We start from the raw sequence: 23881 nt of genomic DNA on the forward strand, positions 1-23881 counted from the left end.
TATGGTCCCAAAAACTGCAAGTATGGTCCCAAAAACTCTCTCTAGTCTTTTACCAAGATTCACCAAGGTGTTAACAGTTTATCCCATCTGTTTATATTCTCATTCTCTCCCCACCCCCACCCTATTCCCACCCTCCCCCCAATTTGAGACTAAATGGCAGACATCCCACTCCTTTCCCCCTAAATACTTCAGTGTGTATTTCCTAATAGGGAAGCCCCTGTACATAACCACAATAAAATTTAATTTTTTTTAAGATGAGAGAGAGAGAGCACATGTACTTGGGGGGAAGGGGCAGAGGGAGAGGAAGAAGCAGGCTCCCCACTGAGCAGGAGCCTGACCCAAGACTCGATCCCAGAATCCCCGGATCATGACCTGAGCCGAGGGGAGACACTGAACCAACTGAGCCACCAGGCGCCCCACCATAGTACAATTCTAAAATGAGGAAATTTAATTCTGGTACAGTATTATTTAACCCACAATCCATATTCCAGTTTTGGTCATTGTCCCAATAATGTTCTCCATAGCTACTTCCCAGTATAGGATCCAACCCAGGACTATTCATGGAATTTGTGTTCTGTCCTTAGTTTTCCTTCCTCTGGAAGAGCTCCTCAGTCTTTGTCCTTCAAGCAGCATTTCTCAGACACCTACCCTTCCAGGCCCTCTGGCTTGTTGGGGTGCTTACAAAGAATTAAACACAGCATCTAAGTACCACGTACCTAAAGGCCAGGGGAAGAGAAAGATGAATAGATGATAAGGAAACACACCAAGAACCATGCTAAGGTAGAAGGAGAAGCTGGATTCCTCCCATTTTTAGCAATTCAAAACCCTTGCTCTCTGGGTGCCTTCCCCACCGCCACCTCAGTAGGAAAATACTTCCATGGTCAGAATCATCATTAGCAAAGGTTATTTATAAGACGTCTTTTAGTTCAAGGCATTGGCTGAAGTACTGTAGAGTACTAGACGGCAGTTTACGGTAATACAGGTGTGTGCACACACACAGTGATTTGGGATTTGTTTTTGTTTTAAGAAACAGGGATGGTTCTTTTATATAGGAGATGTGTTAAAGTTACTATTTTCAGAAACAAAAAATGTGACATGGTAAGAAGAACAGGTTTCTTCTTCTATAGTTATCAAATCTCTGTTCAAATCCAACCTCCATCATTTATTAGCTAAGTGATCTTGGGTAAGTCACTTCCAATGTGGGCTTTAAGGATTTCATCTGTAAAACAGAATGATATTGGTCAACTACAGGAATGTGTAGGAGAAAGCCTAAGGATGGATTTGACTTGGGATTTTTGTTTCTACTGGGGTTCTCCCTATTATCACACAGAAGAGTTCTGAATCCCAAATTTCTCAGCCTTTCTGGGGGGCGATGTTCCCGCTTCTCCTGGAATGGCTATCTCCCAAAGGCCACACGTCAGCACCTTCCACTTCGCGCACTAAGCAGTGACGTTCTATTCCTGACGTCATCGGTCTTGCCACGAGCTTCCTAAGACGGACGGTCCAGGGGAGCAGAGATTAGGTCTGCCTTCCTCACTGTCCGATCTCTAGAAGCCACACAGGCCTGGCACAGAGAGAGCACCCACCAAGTACGTGTGTGATTGTTAAGAGCCGCTGGAACCGTTTCCTGCCCGAAATACTAGGACACAGCACTGCAGCCACCTTCTCGAGGTGATGGCTACCGAGACGAGAGTGGAGAAGCCTGAACTTCCATCAACCTCCTGCACCCCAGGGCATAGGGTTAAAAAAAAAAAAAAATTCATTCCTGAAACTCTGAATCCAGAAATACTACTGAAACACTCTGGTCAAACAGAAATTCCATTACAATTATTTAAATTAATTAAAAATTATTATGAACACATTCATTATTTAAGCCCTTCCTACCCTCTTGTACATTCCATGGTCTTGTTTCTCTCCACAGCATGTATCTCTCTGAAGCTGCTGTTTTTGTTATTTGTGTGTTTCTGGTCAGCCTCCCCACTTAGTTTTCCTCCCTGAATCACGAGCGCCTAGAATGGCACCTAAATGTTCACGCTGATGCAACAAAATACTTGCAAACTCTTACAGAAGACAAACATGCTCTACAACGTCACGTACACATCTCGGGATTAGTAAACCTTTTCCTGTAGTTTAACATTGATCCAGTGTGGCCCAGCTCCAATCCCAAAGATCATGGAGAATGTTAACAAGTTTTATTAGATTTGCAACAAGTTAGAGTCTCCTGATTAATTTGCCGTCTAAAACAATAAGCTTAAATAGGACACAAAAACAGAGAAAAATGACAAATGAAGAGAACCCAATTTTTAAATGCTTGGCAGGTTTGCACTGTTCGCTTCGTTAATAGGTAGGACCGAGAATTGGGATAATGAAGAAAGGGTGTGAACACAAACAGAAAGGAACAGTGAGAGGTACAGATGTGCACAGAGAAGTCGGGGTGTGAGACATTCCAGGAAGTACACAGACTCAGGAAAAACAGAAGGAAAAGTCGAAAATTGAGGGCAATCAGGGGTATCTTCAGTCAAAAAGTTTCTGGGCACCAGTCCCTCAGCACAGTAACTCCGAAGAATCAGGATCATTTGTCACTGCTCTGTTTGTTCTGAGGCTGAAATCCCTCCTGCCCTCGCCTTTGTAAAGATCGTACAATGACTCTGCTCCACGAAAGCTCGCACACAAGAATACATTTCTGCTTCCCGCGGCAGCTGCGAACTCACTCTCCGGCCCACTTTATCTCCCCCTAAGCCAACTCTGTCCTCAGATGATTATTAGGATTTCTGGTGCTGGGATGATGAGAGAGAAAAAGGTTACTAAAGCCGGCATTTTACTAAACCTACAATTTCTAACATTGGATGAACCACCTACCACATGTCTTCGCAAAGCTAATGATGTAGGATGAAGAAAGGGAGAACTGACCCTTAACTCACAGGCCCATTGGTGCAGACACAGGAGAACAATCAGGAAAAAACATGGTATCATGAATGTAGGATACAAATGGGGCAGTGAAAGCCAGCAGTCCTCAGCATCAAAGAGATGTGGCGAAGAGATAAAGGGAAAAAAGAAGAAAGCTTGACTAGAAAAGACAGCATCTAGCCAGAGACACTAAACCTTTATCTGGAAGGCAAAGGACAGAGGATGGAATCAGGGCCCCCATTCCTGTTTGGGGTTCAGAAGCAGAATTGCAAGTCCTGAAGAGAAGCAGAGTAAGGAAAAGAACCAAGTGGTATACAAGGCAGCAACCACCATCGGAGATTCTAGAACCTCAACTAACAGAAATTTAACTGGGTATCAGATTCCCTACGAATTCGGTGAAGTGTCCTAATAAGCACACTTGCCCAAGAGCAGGGTTAGCCTTGGAATTAAGGGATCAAGACATGCCCACACCCCAGAACCCTCAGGGGAGCTTATTTTTAAATATACAAATTCCTGGTTCCAATCCTAGATGAATCAGACTATCTGGTATTTACAGAGTAGAGAGTTTACAGGGTATATAGTGTCTGCAGGCTGGTCCCTTTGCTGTGTTTTTTGCTTTTGTTGTTTTTTTAATTAATGTCTTCGGATGCTCCTACTGTACCCTCACTAGAGGAATCCACTGTTTTAGACTCTAGACTAGAAATAATTATTCTGGGATTAGGATTCAAATCAATAATGCAAAACACATCTCCCTAGCAAAAACCAAAGCATACATTCATCAATGTTAAAATAAAAATAGGTACTTTCGGAGCTGGCTTTTCTTCTTCTTTTTTTTTTTTTTTCCTCATTAGCTCTGGACAATGTTCAATATTGGCCAGTGTGTAGGAGGCAGGAATTAACTCAGCGCCCTTGCTTATGAACATCGCATCTGCTTTTTCTTCAACTGACTGCTAGTAGCGCTCTATTGGTCTCTTTGCATCTGTCACGAACACTCCCCTTCCTTCAAGTAACACGGTCTCTACACCCCATCCACGCTTCATCCCTTCCATGGGGGACCCACCACTGTGGTTCTACTCACTCCCATTTTCAATGTGCTAAGTGAAGCCCAAGCCCCCAGTCCCCAGACATTTCTCCCCCAAGGAGAACCTACCCCAACCAGATCTGGATGGTAACTTTGGTGGCCATCAGTGTACACACAGCGCACAAGGGCTACAATAAAATTCATTTATAGCACAGGGAGCCAGTATGTTCAGGTCTACAGCTTCTCTCTCCACACAGGGAAATTACCATTTCTTATTTCAAAGTTAAGACCCAAGTGCGTCGAAATATAGGAAAAAACCAGAATAGGCCAGAAACTGGAATTCGGGGTTCAATCATGCTACATCAGAAATGGGCCTCCTAACACTCAAGCTATCATTAGGGGTAACAGAAATAGGCAAAAATCTAAGGCACCTATAAAGATCATCCATGATCCAGAATCCTCCCTCGGTGGCCACGTTTTATCCTCCCTAGATCTCCCTAGATCTCCGCATGGCAAATAAAACATATGAGCATCTTTTACTGGGCAGGCTCTCAAACAACAAATCAAAAGAGATGAAGACTCTCGCTTTTTAAAAATAGACTCACAGTGAGATAATAGAGGAATGTACCACACATAGAAAGCCTTAATTCGGGGAGCATTTTTATTTAACTCCTAAAACTCTATTCACCAATGTAAATAAATAGCTCATAGAAATACTGTCAGGAACACTCAACACTGACTCGAGACCTGAACTCAAGGCAGTAAAAGTGACAACTCATCTAGCACACAACACAAGATGTTTGTATTTCACTCTAATCTTACTTTTCATTAATTCTCAGGATAACTACATGGCAAGCTATTAAAATGTATAGTGGTCCCACAGTCCGAGCTCTGTAGCAAAGCACCATGAAAATAGAACATAAGGTACCAAAAATTTTTTAAAAAGTAGACCTCCACGCAGAAATGATTTATCTGATGAATAAAAGTCGTCACATAAAAAGGAAAAAGCAAAGGCAGAAGGGGAGGTGGGGTGTTCATTTGAGTGAAAAGGCTCCAAACACGGTGTTTAGATTAAAAGAGGAACCGTGCCAGATCACTATGAAATGGGTCATGGGTCCGAGGATGGCAACAAAAATGGGCTTGGAGTCCGACCCAGGCAATGCTATGGGCTCCCACTCCTCTCTCCCATACGGTAACGGAAGAATAAGCTTCCTTCCAACTGAGAGGAAAAACGGAAACAGCCATGACTCTCTCTCACAGAGGCAGTGGAGGGCTCCGCAGACAATGCCGCAGCCTCTCACGTGGGAGCCTCATGGTCTCGCCGCCGCCCCACGCGCTAACGGGGTGACCCTCTGTGAGCAGCCTGACCTGCCCGCACTCCCCTCTCGTCTGCTCTGAGTCACACCTAACTTGTTCCCCTGGTAGGAACGCGGCAGATCCTAAATGCAAGAGATACAACTGCCTGAGAAGAGTAACCGGGATTGTGGAAGAGGCTTGAGAAACCCGCTTCTGAGAATGGCCTGAGTACTAGGAGGTTAGTTCAGGAATTACTCTGCAGGCCGGGGGCATAGAAGACGTCAGGACTGTTTGTGGGCTTAACGTCACTTAAATTTACATCCAAATCCTAACATTTCTAACTAACTCTGTTCCGGGACTTATTTTTACTAAACCAAAGATAAAGATTCTACCTAGTAGTACCATGGACAATCTCTGCCCCGATTCAGAATTTTTCAAGTGGTGTGTCCACTCAGTCCTAAGATCCTTAAAAAGGATGATAAAGCAGGAAAACAAAATACTTAACTCCCCTTGGTATACACTGAAATTATTAAGAAGACGGCAGGTGCTGTTTATGAAATGTCAAGGGAAAAGGCCCGTCAATTAGAAGGACAAAAATTTTAAAAACAGACCAAACAAAACTTGACAATACCCATTTCTGGATAGGAGGAGCAAGAAATGGCACAGCCACTGGAGAAGGCATCTTAGCAGTTTCTTACAAAGCTAACCAACAAAACGTGGCAATCCTATTCCTAGACATTGGCCAAATGAAACCTCAGGCTACATAAAAACCTGCGGTTGAATGTTTACCGCAGGTTTACTCATAGTTGCCAAAAACAGAAACAACCAGGCTGCCCTTCAAGAGGTGAATGCAGAAGCCAAGAGTGGGGTCCTTCATGTGAGATGAAATACCATCCTGAGATTAAAAAGGAATCGACCATCAAGCCACACAAAGTCGTGTATTAATCCTAAATGCCTACTGCTAAGCCACAGGAAAAAAGTATACTTTTATAATTTATTGATGTAGTATTAAAAAAATGTAAAAAGTTTAATATTGTGTGATTCCGTTTATAGGACATTCTGAAAAAGACAAAACTACAGAAGGACAAACAAACATATCTGTAGTTGCCAGGCGTCTGATGCAGAGAGGAGGTCAGGTTTGAATGGGTGAAGCGTAGGGGACTTTTTTTTTTTTTTTTAGGACAGTTCAAAGACTCCACAGGATACTTTAATGATAGATACATGAAACTATGTATTTATCAATACTCAGAATTTTCCAGCACAAAATGTAAACCTTAATATACGCAAGTTAAATAGATTTTTATCTTTATATATTAACATAAATTATATATTATACATATAGAAATACATTTGTATATTATATATTATCATGTAACAGATTTTTTTCTATTTTGTAGGCTATCACAGAATCACAGGACAGTATTAAGAGTGTGATAAAAGGATGTTACTATTTTATAATTGTATGAGAAACACCTTGCTGGAGGTGGTGGAGGAGAAAGGTGCTGCCCTAACACTGGATATGAGTGGAGTCCCTAAAACTCAACATGAAGCTACAGCTTCATACTCCAAAAATGGACACTAACACTCCACTTGTGGCTGATACCACCTTCTCCCATGGGGGTACGTATTCTCTGGAACAACTGTCCATGCATACAGCAATCCAACGACTGAGCAGACTGAAAGGATGGCCAGTGAGAGCCAAGTTTCCCACTGGGGAAGTAGGAGGTTACAGACAAGCAAGGCGGAAGGGTCAGAATGACGCCCACGGTTGGAGCACTATGGACGCATATTTAGCGCAATACAGATACGGAGGAGCACCTACAGAAATAGTCACAGATAAGCATATATTTGTGAGTTATCGACACAGACATATTTCCCTGCTCCGTCATCTGCGACGGCTTGGAAACAAGAATACACCAGTAGCAACAGTACTCCTAGAACCCAGATTTTGGTTTCTAACACCATTCTCCAGTGAAAGGAACCACGACTCCTTGGATAGACAGCTGAATCTAGGGCTGGGGCAGAAAATACACAAGATGAGCCTGGGGCATCTTGTAGTGTTAGAAAGGGAGGAAATGTTATACACACACACACACGCACGCACGCACACACACACACACACACACGCACACACACGTCAGAGCCCCCAACAGACAACTGCAAGACCAACCAGTACCCCTCAGAACCATCAAGTCCATTGAAAATAAGGAAAATCTGAGCAACTGTCACAAACAAGAGGATCTAGCAAGATAAGACCACCAAATGTATTACGGTATCTTAAGTGAGATCCTGGAACGGAAAACAGATAAAAACCAAAGATACCTGAATAAAGCATGGAATTTAGTCAGTAACAATACAGGAATACTTGCTCACTAACTGGGACCCAAGTACCACAGTAATGTCAGGTATCAATAACAGAAGAAAGGAATGTGGGATATATGAGAAATTTATAAACTATCTTCATGGCTTTTCTATAAATCTAAAACTATACTGAAATTAATCATTTTTTAAAATTTAAGGGGAAAAGAAAAACAAAATCCTATCTCCTGAAGAATTCAGAAAGAGAGTAACAGTGTGAGGAATGTAGGATGTGAGAAGTTGCCCTCCCATACAGAGAAGCGCCAGATGAAGTCAGTAGTGGCAGAAGACAATGCAATAGAGATAAACAGAGAAGACAAAAAAGAAAGAAAAAAAAAAAGTAATAAAAAGGACAAATGGGAAAAGGCTGGTCGAAAGAGTCAGAAGAAAATACTCCTAAAATAAGAAAGTGTCTCTGGGAGGAGAGAAAGCATTTCACAGCTCTGTTCAATTTATTTCTATCTTCTGAAACGGATATGCAGGAGTGAAGGTTCCATTTTTATTCAAGTATTTACTTGACACATATTGGAGTTAGTGTCCCCCAGAGTGGTCTCATTCCTTCTTAGACCCACGTGCCCTATCTAAGCACTTCGGGCAAAGTATGTGAGCAGAGAACAGAAAACAGAGTTCTTCCCAATTTACCTAGACCTGCTCCTCAAGACCTTGGTTAGGAATTAAATTATGTTATTAATCTGTGTTATTCAATGAGATATTATAATGACTTTCCTAATGAGATACCATGACAGTGTTCCTAAACTTTAAAAGGCAACATCCATTTAAAAAAAAAAATAAATAAATGTTATGAGAAGTACCACCTTTTGAGGCTTTGTGCCCCACCAGTGAGGTCTAACATGTTAAGCCAGGTAAATGCCAAGATAAGCTTGAAATCTTAGCCAACAGAACTGGTGTATCTTTATAAAGGCTCAACTGAGAAACCTGTTTGTGTCATGAGTACAAACACATCACCCCTCACTGGCATTGTCAACACATGAAATCTAAAGGAAAATACTATCTCTGAACTGAAAAAGATCCAAATTATGAAAAAAAAAAAGTGCTCTTCTCAGGACCAAGGAGAAATGTTTTGGGTACCACTTACCACATATAAGCAAATATCCCAGGTACACTTTGGAACAGGAATGAACTAAGTAAAACAGTCACAGTTCACAGATCCAGAAAGACTTGTGCAATTAGCAAAAGAGAAGTGATAGAAAGTCCGCCTCAATCCAACAACTCTAGAAGGCAGCAGAAATCACTGGAAAGAACAAGAGGTTGGGAATCAGACTGACTTGGGTATAAATTCTGCTTCTGTGGCTCCTTGTCCCTGACAAGGAAACCTAACAAGTTAACAAAGTACCCACTTCCTCAGCCATAGAAGTGAGCGATACAGACCTCCCAGGGCTGATGCAAATTTTATTCTGAGAATATCCAATACTCAGAGCAAATGCTTGTGTAGCATTTCTTATTTCTCAGGCAGCTTTAAGTACTTTATATAAATTAAATTATTTCATCTTCCTAATGACTGTGGGAGGTAAGTAGTTATATTATAACCATCTTACAAAATGAGAAACGTGAAGTATGGGAAAGATGAAGTAACTCGTTCAAATCCATACAGCCACTAAGTAGCTAAACTTCAAATTCAACCCCAATAATCTGGCTCATTTTTGCTCTGAACCACTAGTATATTATAATGCCATTATTAAATCAATTAAGAAATTAAGTCTCCTCCAAACACTAACTCTAATTCATTTTATAAAGATACTGACATGATTTACTTTTAGTAAAAAGGAAAAATTATCAGTTACCAAGTTACTGTAACAAGAATTATATCAGTAGAATGTATCTGCTGCCATTGATCCTAATTCTTCAATGAAAATATTAAGTGGTTATTGCACCAACTCGTTCTCCAAGACTCTAAAGACGTTAATCGTGTAATTCTTTAGTGAACTGGAGCATGCGTTAGATTTATTCCAAGAAAACCCCCAAAGTAAGCTTAACCCTAAGTAGGCTGACTAATCCTTGACAGTTTTATGGTCATTTAGAAGGCTGCAAAGTGCACATTCCCCATCATGATATAAACCAAAAAGCACAGACAAGTTAACCTATAAACAACAAATTATTGCTCATAAAGCAAAACAAAATAAAACTCTCTGTCGGCTAAGGATTCTGGAATGGGTGGCACTGGACAGAGCGCTCTGCCTTCAGAGGGTCTCAGAGTCCCTGCCGCCAGGAAGAAGCCGTGAGCTCTGCGCCCCACAGGCCAGGTCCTCCGTCTTCCTCACCAGCCCTTTCCTAATCAATATCCCCATGACATTGCTCCTGATTCTGACTTGAGACATGCTGGGTTTTTGCAGACCATAAAGCCTCACTCTCCCAGAAGACCTTTTTTAAAAGAGAGAACACTTGGATGGCCGTTCTTCCACCCTTCAGGTCTTTGATTCTTTGGAGAGAAAATGCATGTAGCGAAAGCAGCAGGTGGCTACACTCGCTCATACTCAATACATACCTGCTCCTACCAAACCAGCAGCCCCGAGTTCGCGCTCCGTCCCGGCAAGGGGATGACCCCGAGCGCTCACTTCTGATTTCTGCCAGAAACCAGACACCAGATATCTGGTTGTGCAAGGACCTTTTCCCTCTGCACCTCCTCCATCCTACAGCACCAGACGTTCTCCAAACGCCACACCCACAACCCCTTCTGCAGAAGTCAAACAGGCCAGGACTGAGACGGCCCCGCCAGAGTATAGGACCAAACCTAACGCCACTTTAACATCTTGCTTTCTATCTCCAAGGCTAAAAGGGGGATGTGGGAAGGCACTGCTCCAAGGTGATTAAGGCCTTGTAATCCTGCCTATTTAGGATGATGCTCCTCTGATGCTTTTCTGAACAGAGAGGGTTACTTTGTTGCAAGGAAAACAAAGGGGCACACCCAAGTAGTTAGCTATCCATCCTTCTGTTGTCCCACATATCCTGGAATGTCCCAGACTCTGCCTGGGTTGGTAAGAAAAAGCCCAAAGAAAACAAACGACTGAAATAGCCAAAACCCTCATTTATTCTGCGTTGCATTATGTGAGGAAGCTAGCTACTTGTTATCTTTTTTCCTTAACTCTCCTTCCTCTATCCCTGTCCCCCAGCATTACCTAAGTCCAGACCACAAGACCAGGTGCTAACACTTCAGCAACAAACACAGATACATGATACTGATCCTTCAGCACTTTCTCATAGACACTCCTTTGTACCACTGAAGCATTTCCATATCCAAGAAAATACTCAATGTTGCACCTAAGAATATAAATACATTGTACTACTTTTAATTGGAGCTAAAAATGGGTTTCGCAAATTATGACTGGAAAAGCCATAATTTTTCAGGCAACTAAAATTAGATCATTTTGGTGAGCAGAAGATCTATTCCAAATAAAGCAGTAAATTTCACACAGAAAGCCTCCAGCGGGGAGGGCAGAGTTCACAGCGATCTTTCTCTGTATAGCCTTTCCCAGAGTTTAAAAGCCTCTTTGGAGAGGTCCCGCATTACCACGGGGACAGCCAGAGCACCAAAAGGAGGCGAATAAAAGACTCTGAGCAGTCTGTCCTTAATATCCCTAATTTGTAAATGATGAGACGAAAAATAGCAACTACCAGTTTCAAAGCCAAAAAGAGAGAGAGAGAAATAAATGGCAAAATGTTGATCTGGAAACAATTCCATCCCATTACTAGGAAAGGGATGACCCACTCCACCACACATGTGTTTCCAGAGAGTCCTAGGAAGGAAGCAACAGAACAAATATGGGACAGAGGCCAAGCCTGTTTTCTGCAGCAAGATTTCTCCCACTCTGCAGGTCCTTTCATTGCAGGCCAACCACTCGACTCAAACTTCAACCTAAAAAGCCAGCACATGATCAAACCCTCTAGAGGAATACATACTAAGCTGACAGATAAGGTCATTTTGCAAGAAGCAAAACTGGCTTCCCTAGTCCTATTTTCTGACCTAAGGACTTTTAATCTTTCTTGATAATAAGTGAAGCAACACACAGATAACTCAACACCCATTTCTCGTCTCTACTACTAGCTCCTGGTTGACGAAGTAGACAAGAGAAGTATGTACTCCCTGTCCAAATACACCATATTCTAACCATGCCACCCAAAGGTGATGAATGTGTATCGTACTGTTGGAAAATCTCCCACAGGTACCCATCTAGAAGGATTCTCTGAACCTGGCCAAGACTCTCTATTTCTGTGCCAAACTCCCTCACTCCAAAGATGGCTCCTTTCTCAGGTCATGCTTTTCTCTTCATGGAGTTGATGGATTTTTGCCTTCTCATAAGTGATTGCCCAGGAGAATTTAAATGTCACTGAACAAGAGGAAATCTCAGCAAACCGAGATCAACCACAATTCCATGACTTGTTGAAAACAGTTTCCAAGGACTCTGACCAGTGAAGCTGTTACCTTTGTCCTCAGGCAGTCCATATTGCAGGAGTCGTGACAAGACAAGACTCAAAGAGAACAGGCTACGCTCAAGCCCGTCGTCACCTGTTGGACCCACGCCAGTCTCTGGTCAACAGACGGCAGACATTTCGTTTTCTTCTTCAAAAATTTAAGTTGTACAAGAGCATGCTTTTTAGGGGTACCTGGGTGGCTCATTGGGTTAACGCCTCTGCCTTCGGCTCAGGTCATGATCTCAGGGTCCTGGGATGGAGGCCCGCATCAAGCTCTCTGCTCAGCAGGGAGTCTGCTCACCCCTCCCCCCCCCCCCACCTCTGCCTGCTTGTGGTCTCTCTCTGTGTCGAATAAATAAATATTTTTTTAAAAAAAGATTATGCTTTTTACATTTAACTAATTACCATTATTTTCTACCATTATTTTTACTAATTACCATTATTGTACATTTTAAAAATAAAATCTCATCTCTCAGGGCACCTGGGTGGCTCAGTTAGTTAAGTGTCTACCTTGGGCTCAGGTCATGATCCTTGGGTCTGAGAATCGAGCCCCACATCACTGGGCTCCCTGCTGAGTGGGAAGTCTGTTTCTTCCTCTGCTCCTCCCCCTGGCTCTTGTTCTCTAATCAATAAATAAATTTTTTTAAATATTTTTTAAATATATAAAAATTAAAATTTTTATATAAATAAAATAACTAAATAAATAAAATAAAAATATAAAAAATATATTTTTAAATAATTTTTTTTTTAATCTAATGGGGTTGCCTGGGTGGCTCAGTTGTTAAGTGTCTGCCTTCAGCTTGGGTCATGATCCCAGGGTCCTAGGATCGAGCCCCGCATCGGGCTCCCTGCTCCGCGGGAAGCCTGCTTCTCCCTCTTCCACTCCCCCTGCTTGTGTTCCCTCTCTCGCTGGGTCTCTCTCTGTCAAATAAATAAATAAAATCTTTTAAAAAAAGAAAAGAAAAGAAAAAAATCTAATTGCTCTAGTCTACTAAAAAAACTCTTTCCCTAATATCAGGTAGCACTTTCGGGAGACTTCCCTCTAACGAGGGGATCTGCAGCTCCAGGCCACGCCAGACAACGACGCGGTGCTGGGCCAACAGCGTCCCCTGGTGGTTACTCGCCCAACTGCCGGCCCCAAGAGCAAGCGGGTGCAGAGGCCTTCAGCACCCCCACAGCTTTACCCTGGACACTTCACGCCCTCCCGCTGGCCAGGCGGGGAGCACAAGGCAAGGAGATGTGAGGGGCAGGGAAATATTTACGAACTGCGCAGGTCAAGAACCGCTTTTCCAAATAGTAAACATCCCTTTGCCGAGATTCTCATGCATCCCTTCATGGGGCACCATCTTAGCCCACCAAGTCTCCAGAGAAATGAAGGTTGATGACAGAGCTCAGGCCTCCTCTTTCCCTTCCTTACTTCTTTTCTTTCTTGGTCATTGAACTAAGTTTATTCTATTTAAATGCCCTTCTTTTATTGGAGGTTAGGCCTATTGGGGGGAGAGTTAAGATGTCCCTTCTATAAAATGGTGGCATTAAAACATGATCCATTTAACAAATTACCCTTGCCTTTCCAAGTTAGCAACCTTACTTGCTCCTTTTTTTTTTTTTTAAACTAATGGACAAAACTATAAATAGTCTGCGTCACGCCAAGCCCTGGCCCCCATTTGTTCTTATCCCTTCTCTTCTGCAATAACTAAGTTCCCTGGGGTAGAAGGACATCCCTCCCCCTGTATACATTAAGGGGGACTAAGGTTAAGTCCCCCTGGGAACCCGTGGGCTTCCTTTTCACTGTCCCTCACTCCCTTGCTTATATTATAGACAAACCATTCTTCACAAAAGGTCCAAGTTCTTCACAGAACATTCTGGGTTTACCCGGAATGAAAATGTTATCAACGGGTAGACGTCATCAAGGCTCCAGCGTACAAAAGCCAGAGCTACCTCTGGCAGTCAGTATGTTTAGAAAAATCTGGTAGACTCGTGGTTTGAAGTCACCTGGAATCTGTGGTAGGAGGCACCCCAAGGTCTCCCGTGAAAGCACTTACTCTAAGGGGTAAAGAGAGTCAGGCAAACAAGTTTGTCCCAGTCCTCACGATCGGACCCTGAGGGAAAGGGGATTCTGAGTTCCATACGGAGTTAGTCACTAAGACTGGTTGTTCCCTACCAACATTCCACAGGTCCCTGTCTGAGTAATAAGGAAAAGGGAGGGCTCCCCCCAAATTTGATATTGTTGTTTGTTTGTTTTTTTTATTAAAAACCCATGTAAGACATTGGGGCAAAAAATATCCCTGCTATGGTATCTACGTGACATATAATACAACGCAGCTCTCACACACCACCAACACCAGACAGTAAGATAGCACAGCTCACTCCGGATGCCTTAAGACGGCATGATTCGGTACAGCTCACACCACCCCCTAGCCATGCTGGGAGCATCCAACAGTCCTGCCGTCACGAACACTGGGATCTTCAAGATGGACACACACACGCACACACGGACAAAGACCTCAGGAGACGACCTGCCTCACTGCTGAGTCCTTGCGCCCCTGGGAGGACGTGTGAGCCGCCCTCCCGCTCCAGCCGCGGCCTCTCACAAACAACAGTGATGACAATACTGAAATTATTAGAGACTAGACAATCACGGGCTCAGACAGGAAGATCCCCAACTTCAGTCGAGGTTCAGAGCCCGAAAAATACGGATCACAGGAGGCGAGTCCCAATGTACAAATTCCAGGTTTTCCTGGAAGGCGAGTATTATTATTGTGTTTTTCACCCTCCAAGTAAATGGCAGGCACGTAATTTGCGCTTAAACATCTCCAGGAGTATCGACATTAAATCACTTGAAGACAAGGTCTTCGTCTTCCTTTGTCTTCACCTCTAGTCCTCCCATTAGCAGAAAATGAAACGTTTATACCGTCTGCCCCCCTTCCCCTCCTGCCGTGTCCCCCACAGGAATACAGAGTTAAAGTACCGAGCATGTTAGCGGTGCACTGAAGGATTCCTGAGACGTCTTCGACTTCCTCTTTGCTGGAATGGTCTGCATAGGACCATCTGTTAGAGATACTGTGGAAATTCCTTTCTGCATCCCTGTAACTAAGAAGAAAACAGAATTAGCACAAGGAGGCCACTTTTAAACCACGCGCGAGTATGCGTACACACGAGCACACGCCGTCTGTGCCCTGGTGTAGCCACATTCTAAAATAATGGCAGCTTTTAGACACCGTTTCTGGCAAAAGTGGCTGCAAACGTGAGCGTTCGCGGCGTGGACCGGGAACCCGGGGCCGGAATCAACACGGCAGCGCCAGGTGAAAACACCAGCCCATCCGCAGCCGATACCGAGACGGCTTCCTTGTCCGAACGCTTCGCCCCGGTGGGTCACCTGGTCCTACAAGGAAGACGTCGAGCACAAAGCCTGACTCATGGTACAAATTCGCGAAGCAAGCATCTGGAGTCTTTTGGTCTTCCCGTCATCTGTGAGACGTGGGGAAGTGAACTCACGTCCGTGGGTGTAACCTGCCCCCCTCATAAAATGAGACCCCCCCCACCCCCAGGCCCAAGTTCTTGCGAGGACAGAATGACAAAATGCCTGGGTCATCAGGTGTCGCCTGGATCTTCTCCAGTCGCCTCTGGATTGGAGCCAAGGCACCAACGCTCAAGATAATAGGGACCTAAGGCTCCCACGTTCCCCCCTAGAGTAGCCATTTCCACCAGAACTTAAGAAAGGACTCGAGTCCCTGCTTCTGCCAGGTTACAGAAACCAAGGAATGAAACAAATCTGAAAGGCAATCCTCAGAAGAGCGAGGAAGTGGCCTGGGAGACAGCGCTATTCTTACCCCTCCCCTCTCCAAGAGAAAGAGAAAGGACATGCTTCCTGCAGAAGCCCAGCTGGGGAAAGAGGGTCCACCCCGATTAAGACTGAGGGCTGGGTATCGCGATCCACCATGAACGTCTGCTGAAGTGGCATAATTCCTAAGAGGAGGGAAGTTCCAGAAAGAGCTACTAACAGGGAAAAGGACAAGAAGCCAATGGGAGCAGCACCATACCTCCATTTGGCAAACAGGAGTTGCCCATGGGTGAGGAGATACCAGGAAAGAGAAGGGAGCATTCGTGGTCCCTGCTGACCGCCCTCCCCATCCAGCAGGAGATGGATCCCACCGGCAAGACTGGAGTGCGGTCCTCAGAGCCAGGAGGAGGGCCCTCTCACACTGTCCAGGTACAACCCGTACATGGACCCGTCTGAGGGCACCACAGTCAAGACAGGACTGTTCCAACCACCAGTGAATCTGAAAAAGCTTCTGCCATTTTCCATTTCATTCCTGCCTGATACAATACATCAGAAGAGGGGTGCCTGGTGGCTCAGTGGCTTAAAGCCTCTGCCTTCAGTTCAGATCATGATCCCAGAGTCCTGGGATCGAGCCCCGCATTGGGCTCTCTGCTCAGTGGGGAGCCTGCTTCCTCCTCTCTCTCTGCCTGCCTCTCTGTCTACTTGTGGTCTCAGTCTGTCAAATAAATAAATAAATCTTTAAAAGAAAAAAAAAAAACATCAGAAGAGAGAAGAACCCAGAAGGGGGCAGCCTGGACCCCAGGAGTGAAAAAACACAGGGTACCCCCTCTAAGCTGTATTCCCAGTCGCTCAGACAGAGGCCCGACGCAGCGGTGGAAGGGTGAGACTGGGCAGGGGGCTGAAGATGTGGACTCGCCTGGAGTGGACTTGGTACTTCCTGGAAATTCCCTGAAATCGGGCGATCTGCCTGAGCTAGCATCAAAGGAAACCCATCCTCGCATGTTTGAAATAACTGAAGAGAAAAAATAACATGGCTTCAGGTCTGCACACCTCACCGAGATCAGACCCCAATAAACCAGGCTGGCAAAAATACTACAGTTTCCTGAATGCAGGACACTTGATAAAAGGTGGAATGGGGAAGGCAGTTATTAAAAACAGACAAATACAGGCTTACTTGTAAAATCAGGCTCCCATGTTTTAACTGGAATGACCCTAGACAAAGTATTTTTTCTCATAGCCTCAATTTCCTTATTTGTAAAATGAGCTTCACGCAATGATCTTATGAAATAGATGGTCAGCATTACATAAAACATAAGAGACCTAACGTGCCCAGTACATTGCCTCAAAAACACTGATCGATCAATGGATAGCAGCTTTTATCTCATTGTTTTCATTCATTCAGATATTCTATGTAAATATAGGAAAAAGAAGCTTGATCACTTTTTAGATAAAATACTGGATAGCCCCCAAATCTGACCCTAACAGCAAAAGCAGTATCATTCAAGTTTATTTCCCAGAATAATCTGGGTTTACCCACTTCTCGTGTTCTATGGAAATCATTGTAGCTTAACCCTAGTCAGCTGTCTAAAGAAAAAAGGAACAGAAGCTTGGGTGTACAAAACAAACACGGAGCCCATGGTGATAATTGGAATAACAATTTAATTTCAGATGACTATAGGAAATGTTGTCCCAAACTAATAGGAGGTTGGCAAGCAGGCCCACTTGTGATAGGAGAAGAATGATGCTTATTCTTGGGGGAAAAAAAAAAAGTACAAAACGAGTGGCAAGAGTCTGAATACCTATTTCTTCATACTTCAGTTTTTAAAATATATAATGATGGAACATCACATCCCAGGAAGCCAGATTATCGTGTGTTTTCCAAATGTGATTTTAAAAACATCTCTGCTTTGTCTGCACTGTCCTGCTAATCTGTGCCCAGCAGCTACGGACCAGTAGGAGTCACATAGTGTAAACATGAGTCAGAGTGGCCGGTGAGGCACTCTAGAGGTAGAAATTTGGATGAAGAAAAAAAAAAAAGCCACCTCCCAGGTACAAGAAGTTACAGCCAGAGGACGAATTCAGCATGTTTGGCTCCTGACGGTAAAGAAGATTCCAAAATTCTAGCAACTCAGGGTGGACAGAGCAATAATGCAGTGGGAGGGTGAACGGACAGACAACCAAACACTGACGTGCAGAGGAGTCAGAGACTAAGAGTGGCAAGAGTAATAATAATGACTCAGTGAACACACTGACAAGTTTTGTATACCGAGCACTGTAGTATTTTCCATGATTCTGTGACCTGATGTTATCGTTATACTTTCACTGAACGTCAGCCCAACCAACCCTGCATCTAGCATCTTAAACATGAGAAAACAGAGGCTCAGGGAGGTTAGGTCAGGTGCCCTAAGTCATTCAAAGGCAGAGACTGACTTTAAATCTAGTAAATCTGCCACATGGTAGCTTTGCTCCCCAGGCACATTTTCTCGGCTCATTTGCCCTCGGTTCTAAACCGTGGGACAAGATGCCCAGAGACAAGGAGGCACCGCGCATGGTGATAAAAATGACAGCAGAGGAAAAGAGCCCTCATAAACCAGACTTCCCTCAATCCCGGTGCCTGTGAATTCTGAAGGTGAACCCAGCCTGCCTCCTACTTGCACCTCTTGTTCCCCCTATTCTTTCCCAGCCACACCGTCCAAGAAGTGAGCTCATCCCCTAGAAGCGTGAGTTACAGAGACAAGCAGGAAGAAGTACACTCAGCACCCCTGTTCTCATTTTACACCGAGGCAAGAAGACCAGCTGCACGACCAGGACACGGTCAGGGTGAGCGCGCTCATGCAATTTACCGGGGGGAGAAAAGGAATTAAAAATATGAGAAACTTACACCAAGTCAATCTGACACACAGCATCAGAACATGAAGCATAAATAAGAAATTAAGCCCATAAGTCAGTAAAATGTATGCTCTTGGCATTAGAACTGTACTAGAGCCTGGGCAGTGTCTCAAGCCCACCTCTTATGCCCCTTCCAAGCTCAATCTACTCTTTCATCCACGGAGCATACCCCTCCACGTATATACAGACCTCCAGGTGCATATCCTTCATTTACTCACCCACCCCCAAGAAAACGTTAGTCCCTCCTACGAACTGAGCAATTATGAAGGCATAGAAGCATAAAGGTAAATCCTTCAGATAAGTCAACAACAGAAGCTATGATAAGCTCTACCAAAAGCAGTATCAGAGAGGGACACAACACAAAATGATAGGGGCGGGAGGTAGAAGCAGGGGATGGAGGGTTTCCCTAGAATGGGTGGCCAGAGTACGTTTTTCTGAAGATAGTGACATTTCAACAGAGACCTGAACGTATTTAAAAAAATAAAAATTAAAAAAAGTCACCCATGCACATGTGGGGATAGAGCATTCCAGGAAAATGGAGTTGGGAAGAGCCGAGACCCTGAGGCTAAGCAGCAGTTGGGAAAAGCCCAGACGCCTGGCCCGGCAGGGAGGGAGTAGAAAGGGGAAGCGGAGGGGTTACAGCCAGAGAGGAGAGCGGAGGCAGAGCCCAGCAACAGTTCAGATTTGGGTCTAGGACAGTAAGTCACCCTAGGGCTGAAAGCAGGGATGTCACAGCGTAACACCCGAGCCGCGGCGGCATCGGCAGGTCCCCCGCGAACCGGTCAGAAACGCCGCCCTCTGAGCGCCCGGGATATGTGGGGTCAGAAGCCCCGGGGCGGTTTCCAGCCCTCGGCTTCAGCAGGGCTGCAGGGGATTCTCCGCACGCCTGCACCTGCGAACCCGCGGCACCGTCTAACCTGGTGGTCCCGAGACGGGGCTGGACCGACCAGCTCGCGGGGCAGGGGAAGCCCCAGCACGGGGTCGCGGTGGCTCTAGAGGCCGCGGTGACCGTGGAGCCACCGGAAGGGTCTCTACGAGCAAACCCGCGGACGAGGGGCTGGACAAGTCGGGGAACAGAACAAATGTTGAAAGACGAACTTCGTGGGCGCAGGGAGGCTGCGTCGCCCCGACGGGTCCGCGGGGACTCGTCCCCGACCTCCGCTGCTCCCCGCGCTCGCGGCCTCGCGGGGACCGACGCCTCCGCTGCGGGGATGCGCGGGCGACCCCGAGGCTCTGAGAGACAGAGAGGCCCAGGGCGGTTTCGGGGGAGAGGAAGGGGCGCCGGGAGGCCGCGAGGAGAGGCTGAGCTCCGGACTGGAAACAGGGTCAGGGCCCTTCTGGACGCGGAGGGAGCCGGGGACGCCGGGCTCAGGGACCTGAGTCCGCAGGAGACACGCCACATGATTTCACGCCGGCGCGGAACCGCAGACACGAAACGAGGGAGCCGGAAGCGAAGACAGACAAACCACGAAACGACTCGGAAAACCGAGGAAACAGGGCCGGTGGGTGGGGGGCGGGGAGCAGGTGCGCCGGGCGGCCCGGAAAGTGCCGAATCGCTGCACTGTACACCTGAAACTAACATTACTCTGACAACTAGAATCTACACTTTTTCTTTAAAAAATAAAATTTAATTTTTTGTAAGAAATAAATTCTTAAATTAAAAAAGTTAATTTTTTTTTAATATTAAAAAAAAAACCCAAAACCAAAACCCAGGAGGGCTAGCTTATACTCCTTGTTACCCAACCTGATTCGTCCTCCCAGCCTAAGGCACCTAAAAGCTGAAGGACTTCAAGGCAACCCTTAGGCACAGCCTTATTTCAGGGGTTTGGAAAGGCATGTGTGCCCCCCCCTCCGTCCCCCAGAACTAGGTAACGAATACTCAGCACTTCTTATCAATTGCCTGAAATCCCTTCAACTGGCGGAAACATGCTCCTCTCTAGTTAGGGATAAAGAGCCCTTAGCTGCGTCTCCCTAAGAGAAACAGAGCACAGGTGCCAATACTTAATTCAACGGCTCGGACAGGGGCAGGGGGACAGGGAGGCCAGGACTGACGGAAGAGGAAGACACCGTCAGGAAAAGCACACGTCACAATGCTGCACACGTCACAACGCTGCACACGTCACAACGCTGCACACGTCACAATGCACACGTCACAATGCTGTGCCCGCGGGTTTTCCCTTCATGCGCACACGCAGGAGGAAAGGCCGTGCGCACCGCGCTTCGAGTCCTCAGAAGCAGCCCGCCCCCGGGGGAACGTCCGTTCACAGGTCTCTTTGGAACCGGCCGGACGTCGTGACACCTCTTCACATCCGGGTCGTGTGCACCGTTTTCTCTCCCCCGCGTCTGCAGGAAGCGGAACTCGAAAAGACCCTCTGGGGCCGTGAACCTCCCCAGGCTCAGTCTACACAGAGCGAACGGGACGGGAGGCCGTGGTTTCCATAAAAGAGAACCCCGTCTTGATGTGGGAAACAAAGGCAGAAGACGAGTTACTAAATTTCCTTGCTCTCTGCAGCCCACTGGCAAGTCGCTGAAACAGGCAGAGTGACAGTCCTGTAGGGACCCCGCTGCCTCCGTGTCAAAGCTCTGCTGAAGGCCACAGGCACTCCGAGCTCAAGCACCGGGATCCTGGAAGTCTATGTTAACATAAACATCTCTACCCGCCACGACACTTGCTGGCAGTCCTTCCCAAGCACGGGACCCACCGACAGACACCTGAAGGGCCTCCTGACTCGTTTTATGAGGGGGTGGTAAACGCCTCCCTCATCACAGCTAGCCCCTAACATCTGAAGCCTTGCTTCCTGACTTCCTTAGAGAAGTCCCTCACCCCTCACCCCCATCATCCCTCACCCCCTCCCAACTTAGAGGCACATGAGTAGCCCACACCTCCTGACCCCGGTTCAGCTCTTTCTGCCCCTGGGGGGGGGGTGTGGGGGGGCAATATTTTCAGAAAACCACCTTCTAGCACCAAAGACATCTCAAGAATTCTTTCTTGGCCATCGGCTTCAAACCCTAATGTCTTTTCCTACATCACACGTTACTAATGGAAAAAAGAATTTTCTGATTCCGATAATATAGTTTAATTACCTCTTCTGATCATAGTTCTAAGACTCCCAATTTGCCGTGAAGACATAGCTTAGTTCACAAATGAGACGTGGACCAGTTACGATTTCATTTCAAAACAGGGCATTCACTATTCCAGGAAACGCCTGCATTAGATTACTGGTAGTGTCTTTAAAATATTAAAAATAATAAACGGAAGAGCAAGCAAACATGTAGTGTTCACCATATGCAAGAAACTGTTCCAAGTCTATTGACTAATTTAATCCAAACATCACACTGTGGAAGCAGCAGATCCAATGAGAGTGATTAAGTTTTATTTTAGAATATGTGGAGAGAGATTGATTTGACATCATTTACCTCCGTTAGGATAAACCATTTAAAATCACTAATGGCCTCAAACTAAAAGCCATCTCATGAGTTTAAATAATATGCTTTTCCTAGTACTGCACTTTGGAGAATTGATGTGACAATGTTTCAAAGCAATTCCCTTTGAAATGACAATTAACATAATCACCAAGCACTTATAGTATACGGCATTGTACTAGATACCAAGATTATTTTTCCACCAATTTTTCTTTTCTTCTGTTTTTTTCTTTTTAAATTACACTATATCCCAATAACCAAAAATGCATCCTTGATCCCCATGGCATTGACTATTATTCCCAAATGTTAGATGATGTTCGACAGCATTTTAAGAGGTACCAGGGTCTGAATCTTAACCCCCACAAAGTTCTGACATAAATAAATCACGATAGTGTGTACAGAACGTTAACGATGTGAATTAAAAATATGCAATACCTCTCATGTCAATGAATCTGCTTCCTTCATTTCAAGCTAGATTCCAACAGAAAGCAGAATTTAGGCTTCTGTATTTTCAACCGCTTCCTCCCAAGCCAATTGAAAGTATACCTCACTCTTATTTGGAGCTTTCTGTGTACAGAATTCGCTCACTAAGATGACCTCATGCACCCACGGCGTCTAATCCTGGATTAGTCGTCACCATTATCATCACCCTTTGCAAAACAGTTAAAATTACTTTCAAGTTCTATGTGCTGGTGAGGCTGTGAGCTCCCATTTCTTCAACTTGTCTTCTTACAATGTCCAGAAAGGGAAGATTAAAGGAAACTAGGTAGCATGAGGACTCTAACTAAAGCAGTGTCCCTCACTGAAATGTTAGGCTTGTGATGACTTTGAAGAGACTTTAACTAAGGATTCTGAAATCCCATATAAAGCCCCTCCATTGGTGTCATTAAACCTTACCACATTCCCAGGGCAAAATCATCAGATTCAGTGGATGGGAAAAGGGGGTAAGAACACAGGAAGAAAAAACAAAAAGGAAAGGCGATACCAGAAGGGAATTTCATGTAAAAGCATGAAACACAAATAGGCCCAAGGAAAACACTGCAGGGGTCCCACTGAGCCCCCAGCCCACCCTGGGAGCACAGCCAGTGTGAAATAAGACCTGCCTGGGTGGCAGAAAACCACAGGCTCAACATCTATGTTTGAGTAATTATCTTTAATTTGCCCCAAATAATGACCAAAATCTGTTTTACTTACCCAATAACTTGGTGCTCGTAATACTGCAGGGTCCTCTTGAGAGTCTGCTGTATCGTTTGAGGCTGGAGAATAATAACAACAACAAAATATATTATCAGCGATCAGTGCCATTCCCATTCTGAGCATCAGACGCAGATATGCACCTTCTGACTGATCTCGTGTGCATTTTTGCTTTACAATATTAACCCATTACACATTCTGCCATGTATTTTCCCCGCAGGAACTAATACAAGGCCCTCAGCAATTACCCAGAATTTCTCTGTTTCAAGGAGGATAGCATTTCCTGGCTGTATTTTTTCCAATTCTTCCATACCGGCTCTTAGGTTCAACAAAACATCTGCAGGCGATAAACCAAGGTTTTGGGGGCAGTGGAGGGGAGGTGTACTAAAGGAAATGTGGGCTGTGCCCAGGTCAAACCTGATTTCTTCAAGGACCCAAGAGAATCCAAGCAAGGGTTCCAAACCCTCATGGGCAAGGGAGGGGGTGTGTGGCAAATACCTAAGTCATTCCTGACCAAACAGTAGAATTCTTTCATCTCCATGACAGCTGAAGATAGAGTTTCTTAATTCCAGATCAAGACATTT

The 23881-nt window shown here is 45.1% G+C and overlaps 1 protein-coding gene across 2 annotated transcripts in view; it reads right to left on the minus strand.

Moving 5' to 3' along the window:
* Nucleotides 1-23881, minus strand: part of GUCY1A2 (guanylate cyclase 1 soluble subunit alpha 2) — a 344066-nt gene that overhangs the window by 291339 nt on the left and 28846 nt on the right. For both annotated transcript variants that reach the window (XM_032359443.1, XM_032359442.1), the window contains exons 2-3: nt 23298-23359; nt 14979-15100 (exon numbers count right to left, since the gene is read on the minus strand). In XM_032359443.1, the coding sequence (XP_032215334.1) occupies nt 14979-15100; nt 23298-23359 (184 nt within the window). The remainder of the gene's footprint in view (nt 1-14978; nt 15101-23297; nt 23360-23881) is intronic.

Source organism: Mustela erminea, chromosome 9 (genome assembly GCF_009829155.1).
Source record: "Mustela erminea isolate mMusErm1 chromosome 9, mMusErm1.Pri, whole genome shotgun sequence".
Lineage (NCBI taxonomy): Eukaryota > Metazoa > Chordata > Mammalia > Carnivora > Mustelidae > Mustela > Mustela erminea.